This window comes from Eurosta solidaginis, chromosome 1 (genome assembly GCF_040869045.1).
Source record: "Eurosta solidaginis isolate ZX-2024a chromosome 1, ASM4086904v1, whole genome shotgun sequence".
Lineage (NCBI taxonomy): Eukaryota > Metazoa > Arthropoda > Insecta > Diptera > Tephritidae > Eurosta > Eurosta solidaginis.
The window spans coordinates 94,425,329-94,440,241 of NC_090319.1; the positions used below are offsets into that span (position 1 = coordinate 94,425,329).

General features: G+C 36.2%; 1 protein-coding gene across 3 annotated transcripts in view; it reads left to right on the forward strand.

Annotated features, from left to right (window-relative positions):
* The window catches only part of LOC137236496 (zinc finger protein rotund-like), a 371,834-nt gene that overhangs the window by 157,279 nt on the left and 199,642 nt on the right, over nucleotides 1–14,913 (forward strand). For 2 of the 3 annotated variants that reach the window (XM_067759172.1, XM_067759171.1), the window contains exons 4-5: nucleotides 4,099–4,194; nucleotides 12,886–12,922. In XM_067759172.1, the coding sequence (XP_067615273.1) occupies nucleotides 4,099–4,194; nucleotides 12,886–12,922 (133 nt within the window). The remainder of the gene's footprint in view (nucleotides 1–4,098; nucleotides 4,195–12,885; nucleotides 12,923–14,913) is intronic. The other variant, XM_067759173.1, reaches the window with a different exon arrangement.

Consider the following 14,913-nt stretch of genomic DNA (forward strand, 5'->3'; position numbering starts at 1 on the left):
GCTCAGCGAGCAATATTTTTGCATAGGTACTGGGTTAAAGGAATATAGGCGGCACTGAAAAAGCGGATGAACTGGTAAACGCCGATGCTCCGCTAGACATCACTAAGACAGTACCGGTACATTGACTGCTTCGTCCATAAAACGTAATATTTTTACCAATTTCAAGAAAACCGCTATTCAAAATTGAAAGTCGGACTGATGTAGGATCACCAAGCGAATTTGGCTAGACTTCAACTAAAAAATTAGGGTTTGCTGAAATTGTCTAGAAAGGATAAAATAAGCCTGACATCCACAATCAAAGGTCACTGGCCATTCGGCCCACACGCAGAAATAATGGAAATTCTCTTCAATGACATGTGCAGGAGTTGCAATAAAGAACGTTATAATAAAACGGTCACCCATTTCCTCTGCGAGGGTCCAACACTGGGAAATATCATGCACCGGACTCTGGGCGGTTTCGTGCTGTACGATCTAAGAGAGGTATCAAAATGCTCTAAAAAGGACATGTTGTTGTTGTTGTATTAAAGACAAAGACACTCCCTGAAGGTTTTGGTGAATGTTATCGATATTGATGGTCCTTTGCCGGATATATATGCGATACGTTCCGGTAACAAAGCACGATTAAGGTACTAGCACCACCATCTCGCTAACGATTAATATGACCACATTAAACCTTCTAGGCCTTCCCGCCTTCCACCCGCTAGTTCCATGATTAACTTGGGGCGACAGAGCTCCGTCTGCTAAATATGTGTATGATACATTCATATTTGTAACAGAATTCCGTAGGTTAGGTTGTTAATTGGGTTGCGGAAGCTTCGAAGCTATAAACTTTGTATTGCGCTTATCAACCCCTTGAATAGCGAAATCAAGAACGACAACAACAGGCTTATCGAACTAACAAAATGATTCGAGTAATAATTACCTCACTGCATATTGGATTAATATACATGAAAAAAAATAATAATAATTGTCTCCAGGAGAAAGTGCGTCAAAATGGTGAGCGCTACTTGGGCCCGTTCGCGCCGGCCGGGCAGCACAGCAACCAACCAACCAAACGCCACTGCCGTCAGGGTTCAGGCCAAAGCATAACTGTACTACAGCTATTATAAACCTTATTGACGATATACGCTTCAAATTTGATTAAGGAAATCTGACCCTCATTTGCCTTCTAGATTTTTCCAAGCCATTTGACTTATTAAATCACGATCTTCTCTATAAAAAACTTTAATATTTTTTTTTGGTTTTTGATAACGCTGTTAAGCTTATGACTTGTTACCTAATAGGACGAGCTCTAAATGCCAAAGGAATAAATGTATCGCCTATGCCAAATAGTGTTAACTCTGGAATCCCACAAGGATCTGTTTTTGCTCCTCTTTTATTTAGTATTTTTGTTAATGATGTATTCTCTGTTCGTTAGTATGTCAATAAGCATGCCTAGGCTGATGATATTCAGCTGCATTTGTCCTGTCGTGTTGGTCAGGTGTTGTTGGATATATTCTTCAAGATTAACAGCGACCTGTCTGCACGAAGAATCTTGATAATTGGCATGGTAACAGGGTAATGAGAAAGTGCTTGTCAAATACTATCCTGCCACTACTAAAAGAACTGGGCCTCAATAATAAGACGACGGGCACATAAAGGGATGCTCATTGTCTCCATTTATTATAGTGCCACGGGCGCAAGATAAGCTAGGGTAGAGGGTAATTGATAGCCTGATAGCCGTTTAACATCTAATTTACTATGAAATTTCTCAATTTAAATGGAATTTATGGAAATTAAGCATTGTCATCGGGTTTTCAACTACGTGTTAGGCATTAAACGTGTAGTGTTACGAAAAGTATGCATCACTTGATTTATCCAATAATCTATGTATATCCGTGCTTTTTGTCATATTATTTAAACTGATATTGATCTCGTAGGCATTTTTCAGTTATCTCGATCCGTGCGCCACTTACCGCAATATTTTTTCCTGTTTTGCATTGCCTGAGTGCCAGGAAATAAGTGCAAGCTTTCAAGCTTCTATCTCAATAAGCTGTTACTTAAAAATCGATCGCAAGATACCGCCTGTTTTGTACGTATTTTTTCAAGATCACTTAATATCTCGTTTTCTGCCAAATCGAGATCCCTCGTCGTCTTCGGCACCTTAGGTTATCGGGAAATTACTCAAACTCGACTCCGCAATTGTCAAATTCAGACGAGGTTTTTAAATATCATGACCTCTACACGAAGTAGGAACAGTTTTTCTCATGTAGAATTCCCATCGGGTTCTGAAGGATGTTCCAAGTTTAATGAATCTAGCTTCACGGGAAGTTTCTCAGAAATCGAACTATGTGGAATTAGCGGACGAACATGCAAATGACGCAGTATAAAGGATATCAAATAATCAAATCTGTGTAACGAAATTCTGCTCGAAAAAGCATCGTTGTTATAAAAAATTCCTGGGAAAAATGGACAAAATCGGTGAAAGACCTAGTTAGGTTAGGCTGCCTCACATAGACTGAATGAGTTCGTGGTGTTACCAGAAGTTTATTTAACGACCAAACTGAAAAACCCTATCAAAAACCAGAACCTATTTTATAAAATACCACTTTCTTGGCACCGACTAATTTTTGAAGAAACATTTACCAAAATTTTAAGAGTAATGCCTAAAAATAGAGTAGACGCATCGTTACAAGCTTTAGTACACATATCTCTGTTATAAGAAAAATATTTCTAGTAAAATTTGTTCATAACCATACCCACTTCTTTTAGTACTAACAAAAAATTATCTGTATAACATTAGAAAAATAATATATCTGATACTAATTGATCTGTACGCTTAACATTTAACAAGTGTAACCTATGTAGCTTTCGAAGATGATAGAATATTGTAACGAATTTATTGAAATCCTAGTTCTTATGCACCATCTGCTAAGGTTCGTATCGCTGAACTGTCGAATAAATAACTCCAATATTCAGTATTGCAATATGGTCTTTATTTAGTCTACTTTGGGAGTAGTAAAATTATACTTCAGTATCACGTACTTCACAAAAGCGTGTTTAAATCAAACTGATTAGTCATTCCTCAGCTTGCGCACCTTTTATACTCTCGGTTGTCTTGTTCACCCATTTCTCCTAAGATCTAGTAATTTCGCAAAAAATTTTATCTCATGCTTGGTTACCAGCTATATACATGCCATATGTGCTTGTATGTGTGAGTAACTACTTCGGCTGATGACTGCATGTGTGTGTCAGAGATCTCTTTATTGGCTTGTACATAATTGTCGCTGTTTGCTGTGTTTTGTTGCTGCGACTATTTACTAACAGCATAGTGATGTCAAAATTCGCCACAATATGTTTCAAGTGGGCGTGGTGCCGACACTGTTTCTCCTCACAATACCTACTTATTTTTGCATTTTTTCCCGAAGGCTATTTATTGTTCAGTTATCCATAGAAATATTCGGTTAATACTCTCATCTACCTCCTATACAATGTAACAACGTCCTTATAAACACATTAAATTTTTTTTCATGCGGGTAGCAAAAGTACATAGTTTAGAGTTTAAAACTCAGATAGTTCAATCTTCAGCTCTTTTTTTGCGCTTCCTACGAAGAGATTAAGGACAAGCTTCTCTTCGTCGTGCTCCTCTCAATTTTCCTTAAAAATTGGCGGGACGTGATCTAAATGTTTTATGCGTACTCCGAATGGCATCTGCAAGACATGACCAGGACCATCGGTGTTGTAGACAGAGTATGCTACCACCGGCCGCGCGCCTTCGCTTCCTTGGAGAGTTTCAAATTCGTACACCCTTATTAAAACGAACACAGCTTTTATCTGTGATAGTAAGCAATATCAGCTGAATTTAAAAATATTGACTTTGTTATTTGCTATTGCTTGTTACCACAAATGTTATGATGGGTTGAACTTGAGCGTTCAATGTCTTAACTGGTTTATAAATATCTCATGTTATTACTTGTTTAATTTTTGTTTTTGTATTTATGCACCTACTAATAAGTAAATGAATGTAATACTCCTGTTATTTCTTTCTTCGTTCTCATTTTATCACACCTTACTAACTTTTTCCTGATTATAATTATCTACTCCTCCTCTTTTATTTAGTGTGGACAACATGGCAAAGAAATTGCTGATTATAATGGTTGGCCATCAGCGGCGGCAACGCGCAGTCACATGTCGGCAATAAAACAAGGATATGAGGTACTCACTAATTACTTACTAGTATTAGTTTTACATGTAAACGTTTATACATACACTCTAAGCTAGTAACCCGGTAGATACACAGAGGATCTCTCCTACAGTATTCGTATTAGTACAAAGAGGATCTTCCCGAAAGTACTAGTAGGAGTGCTAAGAAGACTTGTATTACAGCACCCATAAGGGTAATAAGAGTGGGAAAAGATCTGTCCGACAGTTCCTTTAGTGGTATAAAGAGGACCAAACCGACATTACCCATTCAGGCATAAATAGGTACAAGTGGTCTCTCCATAAGGCATGCTCAAACAATCCATATAAAGTGGTCAAAACTGGCTACAATCCCATATTCCTTTGCGACTCACGCCGAACTCAACCCAGACTAATTGCATATTTGCAGCTTAATAAATATGCAAACATATCTTGGGTGCCTGGATGCTTCGTTCTTCCTGAATCATCCTTAAACTTAACTGTGCGAGTTTACAGGATGTCAGGAGTGGAATTCACTAACTTTAGCCTATGCGATTTGCCAACACCTTAAGTTAAGATTATTCACTAACGATAACGACCGTTCTATGCACATTGAAACACAATTAGAACCTTTCGGATCCGTTTTGTAAACTGTATTGTTTGGGATCACTATAGACCTACCAGCGTTTAAAGCTGGCGACCACATGTTCCTGACGGATCTAGGGGTGGGAGGGCGGTATGGTCTAGAAGGTTTCATGTGGTTCTACCAAATCGTTCCCGGGATGGTTAGCGATCCTAAAACTGAGTTGTAAAATAGCACCGTCTTTATCGTTAGTAAAAAGACGTTAATTGATCCGATCATTAAAAGACGTCAAATGTTCCTATAGAAAAACAAATAAGAAGATAAATATAGACCTCTAAAGGAACTCGTTAACTTTGAATGAAGTTTTTGAAAGAAAGTCCGAAATAGAGATTGAAAGGTTTGCTGAACTAGGGAGTTTTCGAAACTGCAGCCGAGATGAGGTGTTATTCTAATCAACAGTCGATATTTATCTTTGGAATTTTTTCAATTCAAACATGATACAGCAAAACAAGGTAGTTCCACTTTGATGTATTTGAAATAAACTTTTTTAGTTTTCGGAGGTACAACTTGCCAAATGCTTTGAAAACAGAGCTTATAACTGATTAAATACAATTAAAAGACTGCGACAAAAAAGTAAAGCAATATCTTCTACCGCAAAAAAGATATGGTCCGATGTGAAACAGCTAACTGGTATACCTCGTACTCCAATAACAGCTATTCAATCCAACAATAAGCTGCTGACGAACTCCGAAGATATCGCAGCCACATTCGCCGATTTTTGGTTTAATCTTTCAGATGACAGTAATTTTTCCGCTGAATACAAATCTGAACAAGTAAGGAGGGCTAAGTTCGGGTGTACCCGAACATTACATACTCAGCTGAGAGCTATGGAGACAAAATAAGGGAAAACCACCATGTAGGCAAATGAACCTAGGGTAACCCTGGAATGTGTTTGTATGACATGTGTATCAAATGGAAGGTATTAAAGAGTATTTTATGAAGGAGTGGGCCATAGTTCTATAGGTGGATGCCATATAGGGATATCGCCATAAAGGTGGACCAGGGCTGACTCTAGAATTTGTTTGTACGATGTGGGTATCAAATGAAAGGTGTTAATGAGTATTTTAAAAGGGAGAGGGCCTTAGTTCTATAGGTGGACGCCTTTTCGAGATATCACCATAAAGGTGGACCAGGGCTGACTCTAGAATTTGTTTGTACGATATGGGTATCAAACGAAAGGTGCTAATGAGGATTTTAAAAGGGAGTGGACCTTAGTTCTATGGGTGGCCGCCTTTTCGAGATATCGCCATAAAGGTGGACCAGGGCTGACTCTAGAATTTGTTTGTACGATATGGGTATCAAATTAAAAGTATTAATGAGGGTTTTAAAAGGGAGTAGCCCTTAGTTGTATATGTGAAGTCGTTTTCGAGATATCGACCAAAATGTGGACCAGGGTGACCCTGAACATCATCTGTCGGGTACCGCTAATTTATTTATATATGAAATACCACGAACAATATTCCTACCGTGATTCCAAGGGCTTTTGATTTCGCCCTGCAGAACCTTTTCATTTACTTCTACTTAATATGGTAGTTGTCACACCCATTTTACAAAGTTTTTTTCTAAAGTTATATTTTGCGTCAATAAACCAATCCAAATACCATTTTCATCCCTTTTTTCGTATTTGGTATAGAATTATGGCATTTCTTTCATTTTTCGTAATTTTCGAAATAGAAACAGTGGGCGTGGTCGTATTCGGATTTCGGCCATTTTTTACACCAATACAAAGTGAGTTCAGATAAGTACGTGAACTGAGTTTAGTAAAGATATATCGATTTTTGTTCAAGTTATCAGTCAACGGCTGAGCGGAAGGACAGATGGTCGACTGTGTATAAAAACTGGGCGTGTCTTCAACCGATTCCGCCCTTTTTCACAGAAAACAGTTAACGCCCTAGAATCTAAGCCTCTACCAAATTTCACAAGGATTGGTAAATTTTTGTTCGACTTATGGCATTAAAAGTATTCTAGAAAAATTAAATGAAAAAGGGCGGAGCCAAGCCCATTTTGAAATTTTCTTTTATTTTTGTATTTTGTTGCACCATGTCATTACTGGAGTTGAATGTTGACATAATTTACTTATATTCTGTAAAGATATTAAATTTTTTGTTAAAATTTGACTTAAACAATTTTTTTTTTAAAGTGAGCCTGGTCGCTCTCCGATTATGGTAATCGCTTTATCCGTCTTTGGTATTGAATTATTACACTTTTTTTGTTTTTCGAAATTTTCGATTTCGAAAAAGTGGGCGTGGTTATAGTCCGATTTCGTTAATTTTAAATAGCGATCTTAGATGAGTGCCCGGGAACCCGTATACCATATTTCATTAAGATACCTCAAAATTTACTCAATTATCGTGTTAAGGGACAGACGGACGGACGGACATGGCTCAATCAAATTTTTTTTCGATACTGATGAATTTGATATATGGAAGTCTATATCTATCTCGATTCCTTTATACCTTTACAACCAACCGTTATTCAACCGTTTTTATACACTGTGAGCTCTGCTCAACTGAGTATAAAAAGAGCACTGTCTTGGTTTGTTACAAAAAATAATCTAATCAAACATAATCAAACCGCCTTCAAAAATAAGCATAGCACAATGGACTCACTTATTCAACTTCAGCACCACGTGTCTGATTCTCTTCCCACTAAAAACCATGTTACAATCCTGACTACCGATTTCGAGAAAGCCTTCGATCGCGTGGGAGTGCACGCAGTTTTAAGTCAACTTGCTTCATGGAAGGTTGGTCCTAAAGCTTTTGATATAGTAAAAGCTTTCATAACACACCGACAGTTTCGAGTGCGCATCAATAATGTTCTTTCAGATACACGTCATCTGAGTAATGATATACCTCAGGGCTCTCCCTTATCCTTAATACTTTTTATCATCGCCTTCGATAAAATCACTGATATTTGTCTTAATATCAAAAGCATAAAACTCACGCTATATGCCGATGATGCCATTGTTATACCAATATGAAGAATCCACAAGAGGTCAACGAAACATTCCATGAAGTGTACTAAGCTTAGAAAAAAGCTCTCAAAAAGACTAAACATTATTAAATACATATGTAGTAAAAGGTCATTTATACACTCCAATACTCTCGCCAACATCACAAAAGCCTCCAAGATCGACTATGGTTTACCGATTTTTGGCTGGTGCGCTAACTCAAATATCAAGCAAGTGGAACCCATATATCACGCCGAAATACGCCGAAGTATTAACGCCTTCCCTACATCACTCATAAAATCCATCTTGGGCGAGACGGGTTTACCGTCATTGAGGCAAATAATATATCAAACAACGATTCAACTCATCCCAAAACTTATATATTCTCCTAACTTTGGGCTTCACAGGACCTTGATTACCGCCTCTAAACACAAACGAAATTTCCGGCTCAAGTCCACGCTTCGACGCTGCGTCAGGTACTGCCAGCTTAAAAATATCGTCATACCATCGAATTGCAATCAAATCAATACGCAACCAGAGTGGAGGATAACCGAGTCCACTATAGATACATCTCTCCATACTTTGAAGAAATCCAACACTAGTAACACAGAATTTCGAAAAATGTTTTTGGAACTAGTCAATAATTACAAATAAAGGAATTTTACACCTATTTATACATGGGCGTGGCTCCGCCCTTTTTCATTTAATTCGTCTAGAATACTTTTAATGCCATAACTCGAACAAAAATTTACCAATCCCTGTGAAATTTGGTAGGGGAATAGACTCTATGACGCTAACTGCTTTCTGTGAAAATGGGCGAAATCGGTTGAAGCCACGCCAGTTTTTATACACAGTCGACCGTCTGTCCTTCCGCTCGGCCGTTGACACGATAACTTGAGCAAAAATCGATAAATGTTTACTAAACTCAGTTCACGTACTTATCTGAACTCACTTTAACTTGCTATAAAAATTGGCCAAATCCAGCTATGACTGCGGCCACTTTTTCGATATCGAAAACTGAAAAAAATGCCATAATTCTATACCAGATATGAAAAAAGAGATGAAACATGGTAAATGGATTGGTTTATTGACGCAAAATATAACTTAAGAAAAAACTTTGTAAAATGGGTGTCACACCTACCATATTAAGTAGAAATCAAACGCCCTTGGAATCTTAGCAGGAATATCGTTCGTGGTATTAAATATATGAATAAATTAGCGGTACCCGACAGATGATGTTCTGGGCCACCCTGGTCCACATTTTGGTCGATATCTCGAAAACGCCTTCACATATACAATTGAGGGTCTCCCTTTTAAAATACTCATTAACAACTTTCATTTGAAACCTATGTCATACAAACACATTCCAGGGTTACCCTAGGTTAATTTTGCTAAATGGTGATTTTCCCTTATTTTGTCTCCAAAGCTCTCAGCTGAGTATGTAATGTTCGGTTACACCCGAAATTAGCCTTCCTTACTTGTTTGTTAACAAAGCTATACAAAAAATGCGAAGTAGTCGGATCACGTAATGCAGCTCATGTTTTCTGTGCCTTTTTATGCGCTGAGTCCGAATACGCTATAAGAAACTGCTCATGATATGGCCTTTACTGCAAAGACGTAAAAAAATTCCTGCGGGCGAATTGCGTTGGCGGATTCGGGTTCAGTGCATCACAATACTTGGGAAAATATCCGTGGCCATGACTCATAGAAAGTATGTAAATGAAAAAAGTTACACATTAAATTAAATTTCATATAAACTAATTTCTTTTTATCTAAGATACTAGCAGACCCGTCAGACGTTGTCGTGCCCTAAATTTGGTCTATCTGCATACATTTTAATAAGCTTTTTCTCTCTAACTCTGCCCTCCCCTCTTCACTTCTTCTTAATCATTTTATTCACTCCTCCCTCCGTCTTTTTCGCTTCATCTATCTCCATTTTCGTCTCACTATATCTCTTTCTCAGTCTCCTTATCCTTCCCTATATTATTTTATCTCAAGTTTTTCCCATTCTTCTCCATCCCTTATTGCCAGTCCCAGAGGGTGGTATGTATTTTGTTCCATTCCCATTCCGAGTTCCACTCCCACTCCGAGTCTCAGTCCCTATCCTAGTCATAATCTCATTCCCAGCCCGTCTCTGGTCTACTTCCCCGAAAAAAGGATCGTAAATGCTAATATAGGGAAATTTATATACCAAATTTCAGGCAAATCGAATAGTACTTTTGTGTAAATATGTATGTGGGTATTATCAATTCATGCTTTTTTTCGGCTTCGCATGCATATTTATCAGTTTTGCCAAGTTGATGCGACTAAATCGAATATCAGAATGAAAATTACTTTAAAGCTCTGAGCAACAGGTTTCATTTGATATCCATATTACACACACATTCTAGGGTATCCGGGTCCAAGTTTTGGCCTATATCTCGAGACCCTAGTCAACCAGCGGTATAAATTACTCTGTACTAAAGCACACATCAACAGCTTCATTTTGATACCCATAATGTAAAAACACATCCTAGTGTTACCCTGATCCACGTTTTGGCCTATATCTCAAGACCCTAGTCACAAATAGATATGAAAATTACCCTGTACTAAAGCACTCATCAACAGATTTCATTTGTTATCCTTCTTGTATAAACACTTTCTAGGGGTATCCGGGTCCACGTTTTGGCCTCAATCTCAAGGTCCTAGTCACCAATAGGAATGAATACTACCCTGTACTAATGCACTCATCAACAGCTTTCATTTGTTATCCATATTCAATAAACACATTCTAGTGGTACCCGGGTCCACATTTTGGTCTATATCTCGAGACCCTAGTTACCCACGGGTACGAGAATACCCCTTATCAAAGTACTCATAAACAGCTTCCATTTGATGCCCACATTGTACAAACATATCCCAGGATTACCCAGGTTCAAGTTTTGATATGAAGTCCCTATCCAGAACGGGATAAAAAGTATACCATGTCTGTCTCCTGATTCTAAGCTACTCCTCCACCAATTTTCAGCCAAATCTTTTCATCCGTTCTTGGGTTGTAAATAGTGTAACTAACACCACTTTCTCTTATATACATATGTACATATATACATCACATTAGAAACTTCAAAAATAACAGTATTTCTCCACTATTTAATGGATGTTATTATACAATCTACAAGCTTCAATCACTCTATCTATTAAACAAAAGCGTATGAAAATCCGTTGCGTAGTTTTAAAGGTTTAAGCATTCAAAGGGACATGGGACAGCAAAAGCGACTTTGTTTTAAAATATGTAGTGATAGTGATACATGCAAAAATACCAAAAAATAAAAATTGTTTGAAGAATTTTAAGGAAATGTTTAATATTTTTAACGAAGGATTATTTTTCAATAGATGTATGCATTCTTAACAATTTATGTTGCATTAACTTTGCAACAACGCATAAATATGTATGTACATACATATGTCAAGCTGATATGATATGAAAATGCATACATATGTACATTCATACATACCTATAAACCTACGCCTGAAGTTAAATAACGCAGCGAATGCTATGTACATATGTACGTATGTGTCGCATCGCCTCACTCAAAAGCAATTAGCGCGCACAATTCACACCGAACAATCACACACACGAATTTTTTGGTAAAAATGTTACTTTTGTTTAAACAATTTGGCTTATATAAGAAAGGAACCAAGTATTTTTTTTGATGCAGATCGAAGGTAAATAATTCAAAGTTTTACTGAAAAGTAGAATTTTTTAAATCCATCCATCCGTGTATGAGTTATAGTTGTGTAAACAAAAATTTTATGATTTTTTACTACATTTTGGCAATTTGCTACGCCCTATAATATATACCTTCAAATTATATTAACTGTACCATCTCACGTAGCTAAGCTTTCAAATGCAAAAAAACCGTTTTAAAATCGCAGCATTCTGTGTGAAGTTATGTGCATACATGGGATTTAGCGACATTATTTTATAAGATTTATATATAGATAGATATTATTGCAAAATTAGAACTAGTTCTCATTTTCGGAATCAGAATCTTTTGAAATGTTGGGTACGGGTAAAGCGTCACGAACCTCACTTTTGCCCTTTAGATTTTTATAAAAAGAATAATATTCTTTTAGTATAACCAGTTTTTCGCACATTTTTCTCAAGTCTTTTAGTTTTGCCTCGGCGGTAGGCAACGGCTTCGAATAAACCGGTTTGCCTTCAATTAGACAACGACGAACTTTTTATGGTTATAGCAAGTAATTATCAGCAAAGTAGTGCCGAATACAATTTTTTTAATTACTATAGAAAAAATTAAAATTATTAGTAAATATGGGTACGAATGTGTGTTATTCATACTTTTTTTCAAAAATTCTTGAGCCATATTAACGAATGTGTCATACAAACAGGAAAATCATTACCTTGTCGCCAGCCAGAAACATGAATGTGCTACATTCATTTTTCTGGCTCACCTTTGTGTGATTGAATTATACATTCGTGAAAATGGCACTGCAAATTATTGGGGTTTCCAAGTGCGTAGGAAGCTCTAGATTTAACTCGAATATAGAGAATCTAAAGCGTAATACAACGAGGCCTATTACACAAATTAGGAAAAATTGCACATTCATGCTTCTCGTTAGTGGGCGAAGATATCTGCAATCTTTAAGCGCCACAGTAATGAATAGTGTAACCGCTTTGTTACTTTGCTCATCTTCTTGGTGGCGACCAGAGTCGCAGCGTTTGCTCCTTTTAGAATATAGAAATAAACTGGAGTCTCTTTGTTTGCTTCCTTTATCTTATCATTCATTTTGTCGCAGCAGCGCCACTTGCTCTGGTAATGCGCTGTTACTTTGCATGGTGATCCGGTAAAAGGATAGTGGGACGCCATGAAATTCGGCGAAGTCCTCACGCCAGCTAAAAATTATCTGCCACAACAAAAGCTTAAGATGCTATAAATCAATTTGGGACGTTTTTTTTAAGGACATAACAGCGCTGTTTCGAAAGGGAATGTCAAAATAACAGTTGACAACAACAGATCTATATTTGCATCATGAATTCAAATATGTTCTTAAAGTTATACAAAATATATTTACAACTGATATTTGAATAAAACCTTTAATAATTTACTCAACCTTTCTCCCTTTTTCATGGCAGGCAAAAATGAATGATCATCACAGCAATTTACAGAAAGGTAAGAATTATTATATAAAAGGCATGATTGCTATATTTAGAAGCAATGCTATTATATGAATATAGAAAGGTACGAAAATTATTTTTTATAGAAAACTATAAAAAGTTTCAGAGTTCTAGAACGGTTTGAAGCTTATAGAAAATGAAAATAGCTTCTCGAGCGAGTACTCTGTCGACAGCCTAATGAATAATAACTTAACCCAATACCCAAAACTGCCAAAAATTGGAACAACCGGTTATCATCACTCAGAATATTTTGAATAAAGATAACATGTTAATCATTTTTCAAGAAATTCTTGAATAAAAAATAACTTTTTATGTGTAAATGATGAATAATTTTTAATTTGATTTTTTTTATTTCAAAATGACTCAACCCGGGTGTTAATAACGCATATTCTTCGTCTAGTTACTGGTTAGTTATCGGCTTGTAATAGCCAATGATTTTATATTAAAGCTTTGTCGGTATTTGCATCGAAAAAACGACGCGTCTTCGCACACTGGTCGGTCTTATATGGAGTTGGTGGCCAAAAATAATACGTGAAACTTTGGTCACGGCTTTACCAATATGTGAGAATTATTTTTTCATAAAATTGGTGCGGGTGATAGCTTCATATCGACCCACAACCACTCACTTTCACCGCATGTATACAAAAAGTAAGTAGATGTGAGGGGAAAAGTGGTAAGATGTGTCTAACGCAAATACAATGTTTAATATGAGTAAATAAAGAAATTAAAGTTATTAAAAGATCTTGCATACATAACAATAACAAAACAACAAACACACATAAAAGTTTACATTTGCATATCGTTGACTGGAATATTGTCGTATGTTACATGTGAGCACGTATAACATACGACAATAATTTATCAGGGTGACGCTATCGAAAAACTGTCGCAAAACATAGTTAGTGGCAGAAAGTGGAAGCTGATATTAATAGCTTAGAATCTTACAACTTCGACCAATAACAAGATATAAGTCCCAACGTGAGAATCGGTGAGGAACCCAATTAAAACTTTAGATGAAATTGAAGAATTTGTGCAAATAAATACTAATAAAGGCACTGATGAAATTTTAATAAAAAAAAAAAAAACACAGCAAACTAAAGACGCTAAAATTATTTCAAAATTAAGTAAATACCATTCACTTCAACATTCATTTTTATTTATTTCAATGCAATCATATTTTATGTATTTTTAAATAGTTTAAACTTGCACTTTTTTTTAACTTGCTCACACTGCAAAAACCAACCAATACCATAACCTCACTTTTGCAGCTATTCTTAAAGTTCGAATACAACAAAAACAAATATACCTTTTAAAAGGCTGTTCGAATAAGAGATACTGACCACACATTTGGTGACAAACTTTTCACTTTGATTTTTTAATTTTTGGCCTATGGAACCGACCACTGTGCATCATTAGTAAATCAATAACACGCCGATAATAAATTTTTTCTACTCCGATAACTTTAAGATAAAATATAGATAACTTTTTGATAACATGTCGATATATTTTCGATAGTAAATTGATAGCAAATCAATAACTTTTTTATAAAAAATCAAAAGTTTTTGATAATAAATTAATAATTTTTCGATAGCAAACCGATAACTTTTCGATAACATGTCGGCAGCTTTTTGAATAATAAGTCTACTATGAAAGCAAATCGATATAGTTTTTATAAAAAACGCGAAAAACGTTTAATACCCCATCGATAATTTTTCGATAACAAATCGAAAATTCTTCGATAATACCTTGAGAGCTTTTCGATACAAAATCGGATTTTTTTAGAGAACAAATGGACAACTCGTCTAAAAAATCTCAATAACTCATTGGTAGTTAAACTAATCGAAACCAAAAGTATAACACTTCGATGGCAAATCGATAACTCGTCTATGCCTTGGTGTTTGTAACCTTAAAAACCCTTTCCTTTCTTTTCCCTCCATTCTCTTCCATATTTTTCCTTTTCTTGGTTTGTTTAGCCTAAATTTCTTG